At 39.4% G+C, this 19,626-nt stretch overlaps 1 protein-coding gene across 1 annotated transcript in view; it reads right to left on the bottom strand.

Annotated features, from left to right (window-relative positions):
* Atp6v0d2 (ATPase H+ transporting V0 subunit d2) overlaps positions 1-15,187 on the bottom strand; it is a 51,382-nt gene extending 36,195 nt beyond the window's left edge. The window contains exons 1-2 of the mRNA XM_008829458.3: positions 14,969-15,187; positions 2,882-3,053 (exon numbers count right to left, since the gene is read on the bottom strand). Coding sequence (XP_008827680.1) covers positions 2,882-3,053; positions 14,969-15,098 — 302 coding nt within the window. The 5' untranslated portion in view covers positions 15,099-15,187. The remainder of the gene's footprint in view (positions 1-2,881; positions 3,054-14,968) is intronic.
* Between the last annotated feature and the right edge of the window lie 4,439 nt (positions 15,188-19,626).

Genomic DNA, 19,626 nt, shown 5'->3' with positions numbered 1-19,626 from the left:
AAACTATAAAAAATTAAAGCCAATCAAACCAAGAAGCTAGCTTTGCAATATATATTTCAAAGGGATAACTTCCTTAATTTACAAAGGACCTTGCATATCAATTAAAAAGTGCCATAGGGCTGGAGAGATGACTCAGCAGTTAAGAGCACTGGTTGTTCTTGCAGAAGGCCCGGGTTTGAATCCCAGCACCCACATGGCAACTAACAATTGTCTGAACCGCCAGTCCCAGGCGATCCGACAGCCTCTTCTGACCTCCACAGGCATTGCATGACATGGGTGCACTTACCTACATACAGGCAATACACACATACACATAAACTAAAAATAATAAATAAAAATTAAAAATAAGTAAAAATAAAAAGTGCCACAAATGCTAATAAAAATAGGTAAAGTATTTAGTCAAGTGGGAAATACATAACTAATAAATATGGAATAATCAGTTTTACTCATAACTGCACATTGAAAGAGGAAGAGACTATCTTTTTATCTATTTGACTGGCAAAAATTAAAAAAAAATACAAAATGATGGCAACTTGTACAAGGATATAGCCTTCTTATGGGCTATTTGGGGGGTATAAATTGGTGTTATTTTTGTTGTGAACAACTCAGCAATATTTATCAAAATTAAGAAATGCACATTCCTAGCCTGAAGCAAGAAGGTCATGAGTTTGAGGCCAGCCTGGGTTACAGCAGTGAGTCTGGTGCTTCCTGACCTACAAATAGAGAACCTGTCTCAAAACAAAACACAACAACGGGAAGAAAAGCACATTCCTTTTGCTCATCACTTCCACTGCAATAAATTAAGCTTCAAAATAAATTCAAGAACTGCACAGTTAGCGGGGAATGTGACTCACAGAGCACTTACCTTACCTAGCAAATACAAGACCTTGGGACTTGATCACTTGCACTAAAAGGAAAGGCCTTCCTAGGAATTAGCTAATTGCAATCTATTTTTGCAACTCATTGAGTGATGACTGGTAAATGGAATCATGACACAAACAACTCACAGAATTCTATGGTTGAAGTAGAATGATGCTCACAGGGATATTAGTAAGAACTATTGAAAGACAGAAAACCCTAGAAGGAAAGATACTATCTGTATACATATGAAGTGTGGACTGATGAGTAGGACATATACTAATAGACACACATAAATATAGGTATTTTTCTGAAAAAAAATCACATTAAACTGAGAAGTGGTTACTTTGGGGGAGAGGAACTGAGTGGGGAAGAAGGGGACAGGCAGAATGGAGCAACTTGTATACTTCTGAACTTTTGGGAAGTTAGAATCCTCTCCTTTGGTTTTTCCTCCTATCCCTTTCTTTTCCTTCTCCCCCTCCTCCTGTTTCTCCTGTCTTCCTCTTCTTCCTTCTTTTCTTCTTCCTCCTTCCTCTTTTATGCATGTGAGTGATAGAACCCAGGGCCTCACCAATGTCAGCCTGGTGCTCTATGATTGAGCAACAATCTCAGCCCTATTTTTTCTTAAAGATACTATTCATGAAGTAAAGTTGATACTGTAGGAAATCCCAAACAGCTGAGCCTTCCTTTATTTCTGGTCTTGCCCAGCATCAACAACAGAAAGTTCACACTGATTTTTCTTGTATTAAAGCCTGGAATGTAGTTCTGTTTCTATGGAGTATTTTCCAGTTACCATTCTTTAGACTCCAAGAAATGCTTTGCTATAGTGTGAGAAATCATTCGTTAGAATGACATATTATTTTCCCTTCAAACTACAGTTAGGTGCAGCAGTTATCCTCTGTCTAACTTTGTTCACCTTTGCAGACACATTTGATATTCTTTTTAAAAAAAATTTATTATTTTTATTTTATGTGTATTAGTGTATTGCCTGCATGTATGTAGGTGCACCCATGTCATGCAATGCTTGTGGAGGTCAGAAGAGGGTGTCAGATTCCCCTGAAACTTGAGTTATGGACAATTATAGCCACCATGGGGGTGGTGGGATTCAAACTCAGGTCCTCTGTAGGAAGAGTCAGTGCTCTTAACTACAGGGGCCATCTTTTCAGCTCAGTTCCATTCTCATAGTCACTAGACTCAAGGTCAGAACCACTGGTATTTGCAGAATGGAGCAGATGATGGAGACATGGAAGGATGGAAGAAGGACGGGGGCCCTGAAGGAGCTCCATCATTTCCATATTACCAAACAGTTGAAGAACCCGAGGCTGAAACTGCTGTTTCAGAAGGCTCCTCTGTTCTCTGCCCATTCAGCCTTTCTCTAAGCATTGCAGGTTATCTCCCAGAGTTGCCTTTCACACACTTCAATGCCCACTCAATTTTGTACATTTCCTTAATTTCTTATTTTTAGTCCTGAGTAGAGTTCGATATTTCTAATGGCTCTTTTGAACACTGGATATGATGTAAGCACAATCTATTATTATGTGGGAGTTGGAACCTTTCTTAGAATGAGGAGCCCACACAGTGAAAGGTTGAAATCACTGATGATGGATAAAAATAAAACACGTGTAGCTATGGCAGAGGCATTTATACTGTGAGGCGGGGTCAGGAAAGGTAGATGTAACCTTAAAAATAATTGTGATGCCTCATACCCACAAATGATACCAAAACGCTCATGTAAGATCTACCTCATTGCTCACATATCAGTTCTGCTTCATACTCATTACAATGAAAAATGAAGCACTGTTTTACATGGAGCTTATCACCACTTCCACTATTAGCGTTATACTCATGACATCTTTTTTTCTAATAGGAAAATAGGCTGTGAGCTTATCAGTTGCTAAAATCTAGAGGTATTCAAAATTACAATGAAAAAGGTCTTAAGCAGATACTCAGGCCCAATACTCCACCTGTAACTCTTAAAGGTCATCCATCCAATCACATCAAGGCTTAATAAAGCTTTACTTACGTCATGTAGGTGAAAAATGTGCTGAGGGGCTCTAGAGAATGATTCCGGAAATAGTCAAATTCCCTGCAGAGCTTTTTCCTCATCTCCGTGTCAATTTTGGAAACAGTGAGAGGGCTTGTTTCATTAGCCAGGAAGTTGCCATAATCAGTGGTCTGGAGATGAATTTTCAGATCTGAAATGAAAAGAACCCCCAAATCAAGTTAAACTTGGGGCATGCATCTGTGGCAACATTTCAGTGAAGGCATATGTATTATCTTCTAAGACCTTAACATAAGGTCTACCTATTATCAGACTTGAGTGTTGATTCTAAAGCAATGAGAAGGTTGGTATAAATACAGATTCTAGCACACCATAAAACTTCCAGTTACCTAAGGAATTTAGTAGTATTCCATGGAGCAAGCATGAGAAATAAGTAAATAAATAAATTAATTTAAAACAAGCATCTACACCAGAGATCTGGTTAATTTTGACTGTCAACTTTATTGGATCTGGAACAAACTAAAAGACATTTCTGCAGGCCAGTCTGTGAGAGAAGTTCCAGGAAGGATTAACTTTGAGGAGAAGGCTGCACCTGTTAGAGGCAGCCCGGATTCAGAGGTCTGAGGGAAACTCAGTGTCATTTGCTGCCAGCCTTTACTTTTTGCTTGATTTTGGTTTTTGGTTTTTGGTTTTTGAGACAGGGTCTCCCTGTAGCCCCAGCTGGCCTAGAACTTGCAATGTAGACCAGGCTATCCTTGATCTCACAGAGATTTACTTGCCTCTGCCTCCTGACAGTGGGATTAATGGAGCTCTCACTTCTTGCTGGTAAAACACACCCATCCTGCTGCTGCTGCTGTCATCCTTTGCTCATATCAGAATCCAGCTTCATGTTCTTCCAGTGTGGATTGAAGGCCAGTGACTCTCCAGGAACCTTCTAGATCTCCAGCACCAGAAGGGAATGTGGCAGCATTCAGCTTCATGGACTGAGCAACAACAGGATTGTCAGCCTCTTCAGCATGCATGTAGACAGCCATTGTTGAGCACCCAGTTCCTATAGCTCCTACAGCCATTCCATTCCAGTAAAGCCCTCTTACAACATAAACACATTCTGTCGATTGTCTTCTTTTAGAGAACACTGACTAATACAGAACATTTGACTTTCACCAGTTTTAATGAAACAACTGTTTGGAAAATTTGAGAAGACTAAGGCTTCATCTCTACTTGTTGGAAAAGAGAGATTGTTAGTAAGAGCTGACATGGATCTGGGGCTGGAATGGACAGTCATCACAGCCTGATTTCAGTGTTCTTTCGTTAGAGATGAAGGAATTGAAGTTCAGTGGGCTAAATGGTGGGTTATATGATAGCTGTGCTGCTAGGAGACTGTTACTCTTAGACCCCCAAAATTATTTCTTCAGTCTGTACCATGCATTCTTTAAATGTTGCCAGAGGATTGGACTGAGTTCTAGATTCATTTGCTGTCACCTCCTCCTGAACAAGCCACATGTTTTTGAACATCCATGGTTTTTCTTTCTTTTTAATTGAATTTTTGTAAATTTTATATAATCCATTTTGATCATGTTTAGATCTCCCATCTGCATCCACTTATTATTCCCCGCCCAATTTCATGTACTCTATTGTGTATATAAAGGCCTATAAAGTCACATTTGTCTCCCCAAATGTCCTTGCTTTTTCAAAATGTTGAGCCCAGTCCACTCTTTGGAATCTCTCCCTTAATTGCTTTTACTCTCCCCCTCCTTCCCTCTATTTTTCCTTTTCTTTCCTTTCTCTTCCTCTTCTCCTCTTCCTCCCTCCTTCCCTCCCTCCCTCCTTTCCCTCCTTCCTTCGTTTCTTTGTTTCTTTTAAGACAGGGCTTCATGTAGCCCAAGCTGCTCTTGATCTAGGTTATGTAACTGAGGCTGGCCTTAAACTTCTGATCTTCCTGCCTGCCTCCCAGGTACTAGGATTATAGCTATGTCCCACTATGCCTAGGTTCCCTGTCCTTTTTCAGATTTGTTAATTATAGTGAATACTTCAAAGTCTGATTGTAACATTCAAATAATAGTTACTAATTATTGATTTCTCAGTATGTACTGTCCTAAGGTTGTATTCTCCCATTCAATATTCATGGTAATCCTATGAAGTGGGAATGATTTTTTATGCCTTTTTACAGACAAGAAAACCAAAGTTCGTAGGTTAATAATTTTCTCACTATGCCACAGGTAAACTGGGATGGGATTGGAATTCATATTTGGCTGATTTTAAATTCATTTATAGACTGTATTTTGCTGCCAACCAATGCAGCTGTTATGATTTACTCTGTAAAGCCTTGAAAGAATTATTAAGCTCACTGATCTGAGTTTGAAAATACTTTGCTAATGGTTCTAATATAATAGTTGAATGCCCTCTATAGGCTTCTGTGTTTGGTAGTGGTGTTTTAGGAAGTTGTGAAACCTTTGGGGCAGTGGACTACTTAACAGAAGAGGGTTGCTTGGAGTATAACTTGAAGATGCTATCTACCTTTGATTTTAGCTTGATCTCTCTGCTTCCTGATCCATCAAGATGTGAATAAATCATGCTGAAAGTTCCTATGGTCAGATGGAGCGTCTCCGTCCACACTGCCTTCCTCACCATGGTGGATCAATGCCTTGAAACTTTGAGCCAGAATAAGTCTTAAATTGTTTCTGTCAGACATTCTGCCACAGTGGTGAGAAAGGTAAACATAGCACCTAAGTATGTTAACCCAAAAATGCAGTTGTGTTTTCTTATTTATACCTTCTACATGGCTAACATGTAAATATTTTGAATATCAGAATATCTAAGATGTCAGCTAGGCATCATGGTACATGTCTATAATCCCAAACAGAGAATGAGGCAGGAGTTTCCAGGCCAGCCTTGTCTAAATAGTGAGTTTGAGGCCAGCCTGGGTGATATAGTGAGACCTTGTTTCAAAAAGAAAACAAGAAGAGATTATTTAAACTGTCTTTCACTCCATCTAGCACACAAATGTAGCTAGCTCGTTAGACCCTGCAGCTTCTTAGAGCTTTTATTCAAACATCTATTGATCATCTATTATGTGCTATCAACTGCAGGAAACTCAAAGATGGACTTTCCTCACCCTAAAGGAAACTCACAGTCTGGTGGGAGAGGAGACCACAAACATACCATTCAAGCAATGCCTTCACTTTGGTGACAAGAACCTTGGTTTATGAACACAGAAAATGAGACCCTGATCAATAGGGATGTAAACAGCAAATTTACTGAAGGACATGGTCATCACATGAGCCTTGAAGTGGGAGGAAGATGTTCTGCAAATTAGGACACAGTGTTCTTCAGTGTCTTGAGTAGATTTCGCATATAAAAAGTGCTCTTTGGTTCAATTACCTGTTGAACGAATTCAGTGTGAAACAATTATACTTCGGCTGTGCAAGGCCTTGTTTGGCGGTTATTTTGGTGGTGTAGATTTTTATGGAATTTCACAGTTTGTATTCTCACCACCAAAGAATATTTGCCAGCAGAAGTGACACAAATGCTGTTTCTTTCAAAACCATGATATTTTGCTCAGTGACATATGTTTCTTTTAAGCTGAATAACTTTCAAACCTTTTAGCTGCCAACAAGAGCTTGAAACGTCTCCACTGTCCAGACCCTGGAGGAATCTTAGAATTCTGGGATCCCTGGAGAGGTGGACGGAATAGGAGAATCCTCTCCCTCACCAACGCAAAGTGATCCAAGGGCCATTTGCCTTCAGTCTGGAACATCTGCTTTGAGATGGTACTACAATGCCAACAATAACAACAGTGCTCATAGTTTTATAGTTTTAAAAATGGGTTCATTTAATTTTTCTCTTACATTTCCTTAAATGCTTATCTAAATAGGTGTATCAGTGATAGGGCTCTGTGATCAAATATATTAGGAACAAATAGACTCCTTTACTGTAGGAACTGAAAGACTTGAATAGATCCATTAAAGGATTTGTTTGCAAAGAGTCTGGCACGGAACTTTTCAAACAATTAGGAATCAAGAGGGCTGACCTCAGAGCTCACTTAGGAGGATCACATTACCTTTTAATTACTGGCAGTGTGGTGAGTAACCTTTTCTTTTATAAATGAGGAAATACAGTGTTTTTATAGAATATAGTATCCCTACAGGTTAAATCAACTTAATAGCTTCTAAACAGCAATAGAATAAAATGAATCCATTAGGCTATTTTAACAAGTGTCTGCATGTATCTGAGTGTAAGACCAGTGTGTACCTATGTATGCATGTGAGTGTATCTATATGGCATGTGGGTGTATCACAGTGCAAGAGTGTATCTATGTGTGCCTGAATGCTAGTGTGTGGCCAGAATGTAAAACTTCATCATTCCCCAGTGAAGGGATTGACTCGAGATCCTGTGACTAGTGAACCAATCAGAACCTTCACAATTATCTTCTCCATTGATTCGCAGATCCTTTTTGGAAAGGCATTTTTTTTCTGTAAGGCTTTTTGTTTGGATCTGCATATAAAAGTGAGTGTTGGGAACTGGTGGCGGAACATGCCTGTAATACCAGTATTTTGGAGGCTAAGGCAGGAGGATCAAGAGTTTCAGGGCAGTCTGGCCACATAGGGAGATTGTGTCTCAAAAAACAAACAGAAACAGGAATGCTCCACCTTTACTGTCTTGGAGGTTATGCCAAGATGGTGCCTTCAGATATACCTGTTGTCCAGGGCGCTGCTGCCCCCAAACAGACTCCCTCCCTTTCTTCCTCTTCTGGTACAGACGTTAAGGAGGCTATCTGACCTTTCTGAACTCAATTTCCTCATCTACAAAATGTTACAGAGCCTTCTTGACATGTGCAAGGCTCCGACTCCATCTCCAGCACCAGGCACACATGCATAAAGGATACGGATCTATACTTTCAGGATACGGCAGGGATTAAATACGATACTTTTGTTCCAATCCTCAGCTTAAAAAAAACATGACTGAAATAGATTGAAAGGTAGTATATAGAAGCTATTTCAAAGTACTGATGTTATCTCCCATGTACCCACCCACTTCCAAAATAATTGGATTCAGTTTGCTAAGAATTTCAATTTTTATTTTCTGAACAAGGAATGTCTCAACTGATATATTGGGTTCTATCATCAGATCTAATGACTATTCAGATTTTTAAAAATGTTCTTACATTTTAATTTTTTTACTGTGTGTATATGGGGGCACATGCATGCATATAGTTCAGAAGACAACCTGAGGGAATCAGTTTTCTCCTTCCACTATGTGGGTACCAGGAATGGAATGCAGATCATTAAGCTTAGTGTCCTTAGCAAGTGTCCTTACCTGTTGTGGTATCTCACTAGCCCTCAGATTTTTAAAATATTTTATGTGTATGAGTGTATTGCTTCCATGTAGGTAGGTGCAACAGTGTTGTGCAATGCCTGCATAGGTCAGAAGAGCACAGATTCCCTGGAACTGGAGTAACAGACGGTGATGGTTGTCAGCTGCCATGTGGGTGCTGGGAATCAAACCTTCATCCTCTGCAAGAGCAGTCAATACTCTTAACCTCTGAGTCAACTCTCCAGCACCTCCCTTGGAGTTTTAATAACTGTATTTGCTATAGTTTGAATGTGAACTGTCTCCCACAGACTCATGCGCTTGAACATGTGGTCTCCATCTGATGGTGCTGTTTTGCAGAGGTTGCAGAACCTTTAGGGTACAGGGTCTAACTGTTAAGTGTAGCCCACTGGGAGCAACCCTGGCTGATTAAAGCTGGCAGAAAGCATGTGACCTGAAGGCTTTGGCACGATTCTCATCCTCATCAACATTAGTTTCAGCATCTTGACCGTCCTCCTCAGAACTTCAAGGTACCTCAACATTTTCCTCAGCCCAAACTCCAAACTTATCCCTAGGTATTCTCATGCTGCTGCCAAACTCATTTCCTTCTCACCAAAACACTTTTCACTTTTTCCTTGGTTTCCCTGCCTGCCTAGAGTTTATTAATAAAAAGATACTATATAAAACATAGCGATATTAGATCTCACTTATCATGATCTTTTTTATTATTATTATTATCATTTTGTCTTTTTGGGACAGGGTCTTCCTGTAGCTCCAGCTGCCCTGGAACTCACTATGTAGGCCAGGCTGGCCTTGAACTCACAGAGATCCACTTGCCTCTGCCTCCCGAGTCCTGGGATTAAAGGCGTGTGCCACCATGCCCGGCCTAGAATTTATGTTTTTAAACTCCTCAACAAAGCCATCTCAATGAGTATTTCTCAAACACTATTTTTTCAATTTGGTTCACTTTCATGTGTAAATTGAAACCATTTTACATTTTTAATTTTTATCGACGTCTTTACTTTTCAATGATACCCTGAATTAAGGAGTTGCTTTAGTATTCAACAGTCTTCTTTTTCTTATTCTTTATAGTATGTAATTCAAAGTTTGTTACATACGTAAGCCTCAAACATTAGCTAATTAAACATTGCATCTAGATAATCATATAAAAACATTTAAAAGGGGGATGGAGAGATGGCTCAGAGGTTAAGAGCACTGGCTGCCCTTGCAGATGACTTGCAGTTGGTTCCCAGAATGCACATGGTGGTTAACAACCGTCCTTAACTCCAGTTCCAGGGGATCCATTGCCCTCTTCTGGGACCTCTTCCTGTGAGACCAATAGACTAGTGGCCATGCAGCACTTCATTGTGAAGTTCATTGTTACTGGAGTTGAAACTCCTTTTCTTGTGTGTGAGACAGAATCTTGCCTAGGCTGTCCTCAGAATCTGTCTTCCTACCTAATACCCCCAAGTGCTATCAGTGCAGTTGTAGGCCATCATGAAGGTGTCTTCACTTTGATTCTTATTCTCAAGAGCAGTGTTTTCAAAATCAGTGTTCTATGAAGCAGAGTAGATTCAACCTGTCATATACTAAATACCAAGAACCAAGCAATGAAATGAGAATTATTTCAGAAATTCCAAAGTCTAGTAAAAGAGGGAAATCTAATTCTTGTTGCATAGGCATGGCAGTTCAGAGGCAGAGTCACAGTTTACAAAATATCTCTAGATAGTTTTGGTCCTTCCCTGAACAGGGAGATAAGCCAGAAAAGTGTTATCTAAGCATCAGATAGGAAAGTTCCAAGCTCCACAGCTTGCCTAACATCCCAGAAAGTATTACAGATGAGCTGGATTATACTATGCATAAATAGTCTTGGGCTCTAGAAGGTAGGAGAGAAAATAGTTAAAGGTGCATTTTTGCCCTTTAGAAGGGCCACAAGAAGCTTACAGTAGGTTAAAGATGTAGCTTAGTAATAAAGTGCTTGCCGGGCGTGCTGGTTAGTTAATAGAGGAATTATCGTCATCAGGCTGGCCTGTGGGCATGTCTGTACAGCATTTTCTTAATTGATAATTGACATAGGAGGGCCCAGTCCACTGTGGGTAGGTGGGCCTGGGTTGTGTAAGTAGGTGAGCAAGGCAGCAAGCAGCTTTCCTCTGTGGTCTCTGCTTCAGTTTATGCCTCAAGGTTCCTGTCTTGAGGTCCTGTCTTGGCTTCCCTTGACAATGGACTGTAACCTGTAAGATGAAATAAACTCTCTTCCCCAAGTTACTTTTGATCATGGTGTTTATCACAGCAACAGAAAAGCAAACCAGAACACCTAGCATATGCTTGACATGTCCCAGGACTTGGGTACAAGTTCCATCATTGTAAAAAAAGAACAGACCATAAATCAGCTTACAATGTAGGAGATGGTGTCTTATTTCTACACAAGTTAACACTCTGACTTTAGCTTCTACTGCTAGGAAGGTGAGGCTAACGTCTTGTGGTAGGGTGACATACCTACACAAATGTCACAGGTGCTGTATAGGATTGGGTTCATTGCAAGTTACAGTAGAACACAAAATTGAGGCTTGCCAGTTCTGTCTCACCAGGGATACTGTAGCAAAGTCTATGGAAGAAGAAGTTTGAAAGGAAGTGTCAAAGGGGAATGGACATTCTCCTGGCAAACCAAATGAAGGTAGGAATTTGTAATTGAAAGGATAGGCCTAGAAAAGTCAAAAGGTTTCTGAGAAAGACTTAAATGCCGGAGAGGTAGAGCTCAGCTGATGTTCACTGGTGTAGTTTTGAACAGTGCCACTGTTGGATGTGTTTTAAATACAAAACAAAAATAATACAAGTACAAATTATGTCTAAGGATTCATAGAGAAAACTCTTTGAAATAAGTCTTTCTCCTTCATGTATTTTAAATTTTTTTCTAAAATTTGTTTTTATTTATATGTATATGTATGTGACTATGCATGTGTGTATGTAGGTGCCCATGGAAGCCAGAAGAGGGTGTCAGATCCCCTGGAATTGGAATAACAGGCAATTGTGAGCTACCTGACATGGGTGCTGGGAACCAAACTCTGTTCTTCAAGAGCAGCAAGTGCTTGTAACTGCTGAATCATCTCCCCAGCCCCCGAGTTAAAAAATTTAAGCTGAGCATAGTGGTGCATGCTTTTAGTCCCAGCACTCGGGAGGCAGAAGCAGGCCGATCTCTGTGAGTTCAAGGCCAGGCTGGTCTACATAGTGACTTCCAGGGCAGCTGGGGCTACAGGGAGACCCTGTCTAAAAAGAGAGCCAAAAAGTTTTTTAAGTAGGATATAAATATATATAGTGAAATTTTTTCTTACATTTCTCAATACATCCACCACCCCTGCCACTCATTCCTGGCCTCAGGTAATTATAATGTTTAGTTTCTTTTGTATCCTTACACACACTTTGCATAATCATATAAAAGATATATGATATTTTATAGGTAATCATATAAAAAGATTTTAAAAGGGGGCTGGGAAGATGGCTCAGAGGTCAAAAGTACCAGCTGCTCTTGCAGAGGACCCAATTTGGTTTCCAGCATCCACACAGCAGCTAACAACCATCCTTAACTCCAGTTCTAGGGGATCCAGAGTCCTCTTCTGGTCCCCGGAAGGCATTGCATGACACAGATGCACTTACATACATGTAGGTAAAACACTCATACACATACAATAATAAATAAATATTAAAAAATTAAGGTGTATCATGCCACATGTTTCTCCCTTGGCTTAGCTCACTTAATTTATCTTGGTGATCTTCCCTCTTCCAGTTGCAAATATTTCTCATTCTGTTTTTCATTTTTTATAGCTGCAGAATATTTCATTATAAGAATGTTCTGTAACTTATTTAACTACTTCCCTGCAGGGGACGTTCGAGTGACTTCCACATTTCACTATTTCAAACAATGCTATGTGAAGAGCTTTGTGTACGTGTTATCTCACCTGTGCAGGTCTTGTTGTGGGAGTTGAAATGTCCAGGCTCAGTGCCCATGTATTTGGAATTCTGCTCAGCATTGCCCAACTGCCTTCCTCAAGGGTTTCTTTTTTTTCTTTCTTTTCTTTTTTTTTTCTAGCTTTTTATTCTTTATAATAAGAGCCCTTCTAAGGCAGGAACTATATCTTCTCCATGTTTACTTCCAGAAAAGTAATATACAGTGGGTGAATTAAATCCTTTCTACCTGAAGACATCCTTGAAGAAACACTAGAGGTCAAATCCCCTGAAAGGATAATTGTTAAGGATATAAAGTGGGATTCTTTCATTCCCTTCCAGAAATATGTGGCAAGGAGAACAAAGTGAATGTTCAATCTAGATTGTTCTCCACACCTGAGAGCCAGTGCACTCTTTTGCCATGTTTTAGAAAAGCCCATTTATTACTAAGCTTCAGGTATTAGGGTTACGAGCTTGCCTTTTTCTAAGAGGAAAGAATATTATACAATTATTTGTAATTAAGATTCTGATGAAAATAGTATGCTCACTTTTAAAAGCATAATAGCTTCCTTCTTTTGTTCCCAGGAAAGGGTGACTTACAGTGGGTCACCATGAGTGTCATGCTCTGGTTAGTCAGGGTCAGGCTTTGGAATGAGTGAGTATTTCTAACCACACTTGCCCAGTTATGCTCACAGCCCAGTTCAATCGCGAATGCAAAGACTTCCCACAGTTTTCCTGGACAATTTCATTTTCTGTCTTTGAAAATGACCTGAACTTCTTTGTGTTCTTTTGTAAAAGTTGTCTACAACAGTCTGTGGCTCTCAGAAGAGTTTTAAAGACTATAGGACTTTACAGGAATAAGAGCAAATCCTTTAAACTCTAAGAACATTATCTTTTTTGAAATACAGACACACACACACACACACACATACACACACACACACACGGATTGAATAATTGAAAAAATACATATCACTGAGAAGAGAGGTGGGAAATCCTGATGTATAATGACAATGAAGCCATAGTGTACGAGGCAGGGTTTCCTAACCAGGAGGCAGGGATGCTTCAGGTGGTCCACAATCCCCTAGCACTGTTTAGGAATTTACGTGTGTGGACACTTATGTATCTAAGAAGCTTCATTACTGAGCTCTTCAAAAGAGTCTGAAAACTTTCCTTGTAAACAAAGACATCAACTTCAGCTGAGTGCATAAGAGGTTAATGCATGCTGTCCACATTCCTGTCCCTTCCCTTTCTTCTTTCAATAGAATCTTTTGGCTTAAAAGGCCCACAGCAGAAAATCTTGGGAGTAACTTTTATTTTCAAATATTTATTTTATTTTAAGTTATGTGTATATGTATATGTGTGTGAGAAGATATGTGTACCCGTGTGCAGATTCCCTTGGCAGCTGGAGGCGTTGGAGCTGGATGCAGTATGGGTGCAGTATTTGCTGTTAACTGCTGAGCCATTTTTCCAGCCCCAGGAGTAACTTTTAATTCTTAATTTTTAAATCCTATTTACATTTTTATTTCATAAAATTCTTTCTATGACTTTGATATGGCTTCCTTTTCTTTCTCTCTGATTACTTTGTGAGCAGTCTAAAGTATGTCTTTGGTATCATAAAGATATCTTATATGCTGTTTGCATTTAAATTTGCATTCTTTACTGCTTTTAGAAGCTTGACTGAAAACTTAACAGCTTATTCAAATGGCTGGTTTCTCTCTGAAGCAAGTATTATTCTCTGTGTTAAGATTTTCTACTCTAATTTATGTGGATTTTTCTATAAGCATTAACATTTGCTAATCACCAAACTCTTAATTGAATATGCTGGATTTAGGATTATATATGATTGCTTATAGTCAATAGAATTCCTTAGCATCTGAAAGACTGTTTATAATGTAAATAAAAGGACAGGGCTGATTACAGCTTGGGCAGTTTGGCTTTAAATCTGGCTGTCACCAGTCACAGCTGCTTAACAGTGACTCAGTGCCCTTGAGCCCTACTACTGAGCCTGCAAAGTTACCTTCAGAAGGTGTTTTTGGTTGTTTTCCCTGTTAATACCTTTTCTAGGAGGAGACTTTTTCTTTAATGCTTGTTTATGTCTAGAACAACCTGGAAGTTTAACAAAATAAGTGAGTAAAGATGTTTTTAGTAATAAAAATAGTTACAGAAATGCTGTTTTTCATAAGTTTTTGAGGAAAATGTGATTTAAGGGTAATTTTTATCTATTGAGTGTTTCATTTATTTATTTCTCCTTAATAACTCAGTGAAGTAGGAATTCTCCAGACCAAAAATGTTAGATTTTTATTTTTCTCCATTTTTCTTTTTCTTAACAGTTTGATGAAACCCTTTTCCAAATAGTGTTTATAAATAAATATGCAGAATGAAAACACAGGATTACAAAGGAAGTGAAATACTTATAGTTATCAGAATATTTTAAAATGCATAATATGTATTTATGCAATGTATTTATTGAGGCATTACAAATCAAACTTAAAGGATGATTTTAACAATAACTCTAACTTCAAAACATAGAAAACATTAATGTATTTTAATCTGAAAGAACTCTAGGAATAGGACAACTGTGGATTTCTGGGGGTTATAAAGCCATAAGGGCTGCTTGTACAAGGGCCATGGCTTGCACTCATAATGGAAGGAATATTGAAAATAGAGATCTATTGTGTGTGTGTGTGTGTGTGTGTGTGTGTGTGTGTGTGTGTGTGTGTCTCCAAGTGGCTAAACAGGAGATATCTGGATTCCAGGATTAGAACCTGTTAGGACTTTGGGTCATGGGATCACAGTCCAGAGAGCAACATCACTTCCTTTTTTTCTTTTAAAATGGTGAGGAGAGAGCCCACTTACCTTCCAGGGTCTCACACTGTACTAGGTTGATATAATCCTGCTGGGTCAGGAGGTTGGCTTTGCATCCTCGCACCAGGCCCTCGAGGTAGCCATGGTCCACATTGAAGTACAGCTCTGCAGTCTCCAGCATGAGGAAAGATCACAGCTGGCTCAGGCTGAGGCAGTTCTGGGGTCAGGCCTGGGCAGCTTCTGAACACTTGCACTGGTCTGGAGAAGTGTGGGTAGTACCAATAGTCACTCAGCTGATAGTCAGTGTGCTAGTGACTAGTTTTCTCCAGTTTCAGCAGCTTTCAACACAGTGTAAGCAGCCCTGTTTTTACAGCAACAGTGAGTCAGCCAAATGGCCAAGGAAACTCAGGGAACAAGCCACTGTTGGGAGGAGAGTGGCTGGAGAGAGGAGAAGGCGGATCAATTCTCTCTCACAGAACAAATCCTAACCAGTTTTGTCACTGGAAGACTTCAAGCATGGGGATGTTTTATCCTTTTATCTTATCTGAGTTTTCAATTATAAATTACATTTGTTCCAATTTTTTGTATACCATTAAATGAACAAAGAATTAAAAAAAAAATGGGAAAAACGCTCGGTGTGATGGCTCACAGCTTTAATCCTAGGGCTTGAGAGCATGAGTCAGAATTGTCTTGAGTTTGAGGACAACTTGGGTTACAGAGTGAGACTGTCTCAACAACAACAACAACAACAACAACAACAACAAACAACAAAGCAAAATAGATGGAAGATTTTTTTAAGAACAAATGTTAGCCGGCAGTTGGAGAAGTTAATTCTGTAATATGGTGTATTTGTATCAGAAATGATTAGTAATGTCTTAAAATTGCCAAGGGCTGGTAGATATTTCTTAACCTGTCTAGGATCAGAGCCTTATGATTTAATAATAATAAGTCACAACCTTTACAAAATTGGCTGATGATAAGGAACTCTTAATTTTCTTTTTCACACAGTATCTTTGAGACAGATAATATTACTACCCTAGGCACAGATAATGAACCAGGTTTCAAAAGCTTTGAGGAAGCTCTAAATGCACAGCTGGTAATGCAGTAGGAATTTAATGAAGCAAGAACTTAATTGTTGTGTTTCATGCTCCAAAAAAGATTATTTGTTCTCCCAATATACTTAGCTCAAAAACTATCAAATATCTTGCACACTATTTGCAGAGGGAGCTTTTCCTATGTGTTCTGTCCAATCCTCACATGGTATTAAAGTACCAGAAATTTTCTCTGTCTCAGTATTTCCAAACAGATTAGGAGTAGACAAGATTGAATCAGTGTAAATTCTGCTATAGTTTTGTTACTGTAACAAAAAGTTCCCTGGGAGAAGGCTGGTCAGAACAGAATGTGGCTTGGATAAAGACCCAGCTTTGTGGTTTTGCTGGTCAGTCACCTGGTTATAGGATCACCCGGAAAAATGTGGGTTCGCTGTAAGCTATTCTAAAAAGATTGGCAGAAAACCTAGTGTATTAATGAGATGGTGAACTTTTCCTGCCCCAAATCCCCACTTCCTAGTGCAGTTCTTGTGGACTGAATCACAGGCAGACATGTGACAGCTTTTCTGAGTTCTTCAGAAAAGCATAATCTCTCCTTTTCTTCTTTTTTATAATATTTTATTATTTTTACTCTATGTGTATGTGTGTATTGCCTGCACCCATGTTGTGCAATGCCTGTGGAGGTCAGAAGAGGCTGTCGGATTCCCTGGGACTGGAGTTATGGACAGTTATTAGCTGCCATGTGGGTAATGGGATTAGAACCCTGGTCTTCTGTAAGAACAACCAATGTTCTTAACCACTGAGCCATCTCTCTCACCCCCTCCTTTTCTTCTTTATACCTCTTAACACTTTGGTCTGCCCCAATGCTTTGGGTTTCTCAACCTTTTTCTCTCTATTTTCTCTATGTACAACTGCCTTCTTCCCTGCTGTGTGGCTGCTCATCCACCCACATATCTGACTCCCTTTGTGTCCCTAAGTAGTGTGAGGGCTTTTTTTCCCTTCTCCTCTTCCTTCCCCTCTTCAAGGCAACTCTGAGATTTATGGCTTGCCTGCCTTGAGATTTTCCCTTAAACTGTAATAAAATTGTCCTCAAGCTTCCAATTGAGTCCTTTTTAAAAAAAGTATTTTATTATATTTTTTATTTTATGTGTATGAGTGTATTGCCTGCATGTATGTAAGAGCACCTGTGTCCTGCAATGCCCACAGAGGTCAGAAGAGGGTGTCAGATCCCCTGGAACTGGAGTTACAGAAGACTGTTAGCCACTATGTGGGTGCAGGGAATCAAACGTGGGTCCTCTGCAAGAGCAGCCAGTGCTCTTAACCACTGAGTCATCTCTCCAGCCCTGGAACACATTCTTAAATTCTTTTATGAATGAGACTACAGACCCTCCAGGGGGCACTGTTTCTGCTTTTAATCAGTTTGTGAAAAATCACAGAAAATGAAACAGTTTTATTAAAAAAATATATTTTATTTAATATTTTTATTTTATGTGTATGAGTGTATGGCCTGTATGTATGTGAGTGCACCCATGTCGCGGAGTGTTGGATTCCCCTGGAACTGGAATTAAGGATAGTTCATAGCCACCATGTGGGTGCTGGGAATCGAATCCGGGTCCTCTGCAAGAGCAGTCAGTGCTCTTAACCGCTGAACCATCTCTCCAGCTCCAGAAAATGGAATAGTTTTACATAGTGCCGAAGTTTGAAAGTCTTCAATAGATAGACCTAGGTGTTAGGTTCCTGGCATGTTCCTAAAATGGTGGTGCAGCTCTCAATGTTATAAAACAGCAGGTTCAAACTTAGCCCAAGGCAAGTCCTTCTTATTGGGGGACCAACCAATCCTGGGCTGAACTGCCCAGCCTGCTTCATGGAAACTTACCCAACCATGTAACTGCCTATAAAAGATGTTTGATTCCCCCTGCTTGCTGCTGTTTTTCTGCTCCCTGAGAGGCAGCCCAAAGATCTGTTTCCTCTCAAATAAACTGCTGCCCCCCACCTCCCATGGAGTTACCTGGCTGGTGGTCTTCACTATGTCCTCTTCCATATACTGGGTTCTTACTATGTCTTCATTACCAGCCTTTCTCTTACAGAAACAAACATCTTGAATATTTTATTATTTTTATTTTTATGTGTATGAGTGTGTATTGTCTGCTTGTATGTACGTGTACCCAGGTCATGCAGTACCCACAGAGGTCAGAAGAGGGCATCAGATCCCTTGGAACTGGAACTATGAATGCTTGTTAGCCACCATGTGGGTGCTGGGAACTGAACCTGGGTTCTCTGCAAGAGCAGATAATGCTCTTAACCTTGAATATGGTTTATGGTGACTCATATGAGTTTATCACTTTCATAGATCTAAAGGTGGTTGTGTATTAGCTACTTTATATAATTAAAATTACAAAAAGAGTAGGATTTCATGTTTTATGACAATAGAATTATGCATGCACATACATATATATCAATTTCTTTATCCAGACATCTACTGATGGATACTTGGGTTGTTTGCAAATCTTGACAATTCCGAATAATTCTGCAATAAACAAAGGAGAATAAATATGCTTTTGAGACACTGATTTCATTTCCTTTAGCCGCTTATAGCCAGTTGTGGGATTAAGAAGACAAATACTGTTTGATTATATTTATATGTGGAATATGAAAAGTTGAATCTATGGAAACACGATTAACAGGAATGGGAGGTAGGGTAATATGGTGATGCTGGTCAAAGAAACCATGAGAAGTTTGCCATTCTTTTTTGTATTATGCCTTATTTACTGGCAGTTAATATTGTACTGATTGATACACATATAATTAACATCTTTATTCAAGAAATACATGAGGACAAATTAGTAAACAAAATAATACTTTTCACTCCAGAGTTTACATATCACAAAATAAACAAATCAATCAGTGAGCAAATAAGTTCATATGAAGAAAAAAATAGAGCGGTATTGAGGTATATGAGTGTAAACAAACATAATAAAGTACTATTTTAGACAGCTGGTTTGGAGCGAGTTGGTAGACTATCAGTAAACCACTATGTCTTCCTCCAAGTGAAGGGGAAGAGGAGAGATCATGGAGAGTCTGGCTTGTTATATTCATAGTATATTTAGAAGCAGAAAGTGAAGAGTTGAAAAGAAGAAAATGGCAAAAAATGCTATTTTTCTTTAGTCTTGCTAATTTGTAAAACTTTTTCCCTTTTTAATTGAAATTTTACCAGCTTGATAAATATATTTTGATCATATTTAGATCTCATCTCCTATCTGCACCTCCCTTTCAACACCCAATTTCATGAACGTGTGTATACACATGCACACACATACAAAAGTTGGCAGAGTCAAATTTTTGTCCCCAGATACCCTTCCCTGTGGGTCCATCCACTGGAACCTGGTTAACCTACCAAGAGTTACATCCTTAAAAGAGACTGACTCTCCCTGTCCCATCAGTTATCAGTTGTCAATAGTTCCTCAGGTAGGGTTGGGGTTTCTTACCCAAGCCTGTGCTGGAATTTTGCCTGACTTGAGCTTATGTGGTACTTGTGCATCTGTTACCACTGCTGTGAGTTCATATGAATGACTTCCCAGCTGTCCTGAAAAAACAAAAAAAAAAACAACTCAGTTTCCTTGTGCTCATCCAGCACCTCTAGCTCTTACCATCATTCTACCC

This window comes from Nannospalax galili, unplaced genomic scaffold (assembly GCF_000622305.1).
Source record: "Nannospalax galili isolate Female #2095 unplaced genomic scaffold, S.galili_v1.0 scaffold934, whole genome shotgun sequence".
Classification (NCBI taxonomy): Eukaryota; Metazoa; Chordata; class Mammalia; order Rodentia; family Spalacidae; genus Nannospalax; species Nannospalax galili.
The sequence above is the reverse complement of the archived record's forward strand: the minus strand, read 5'-3'. Positions and strand labels throughout refer to the sequence as shown.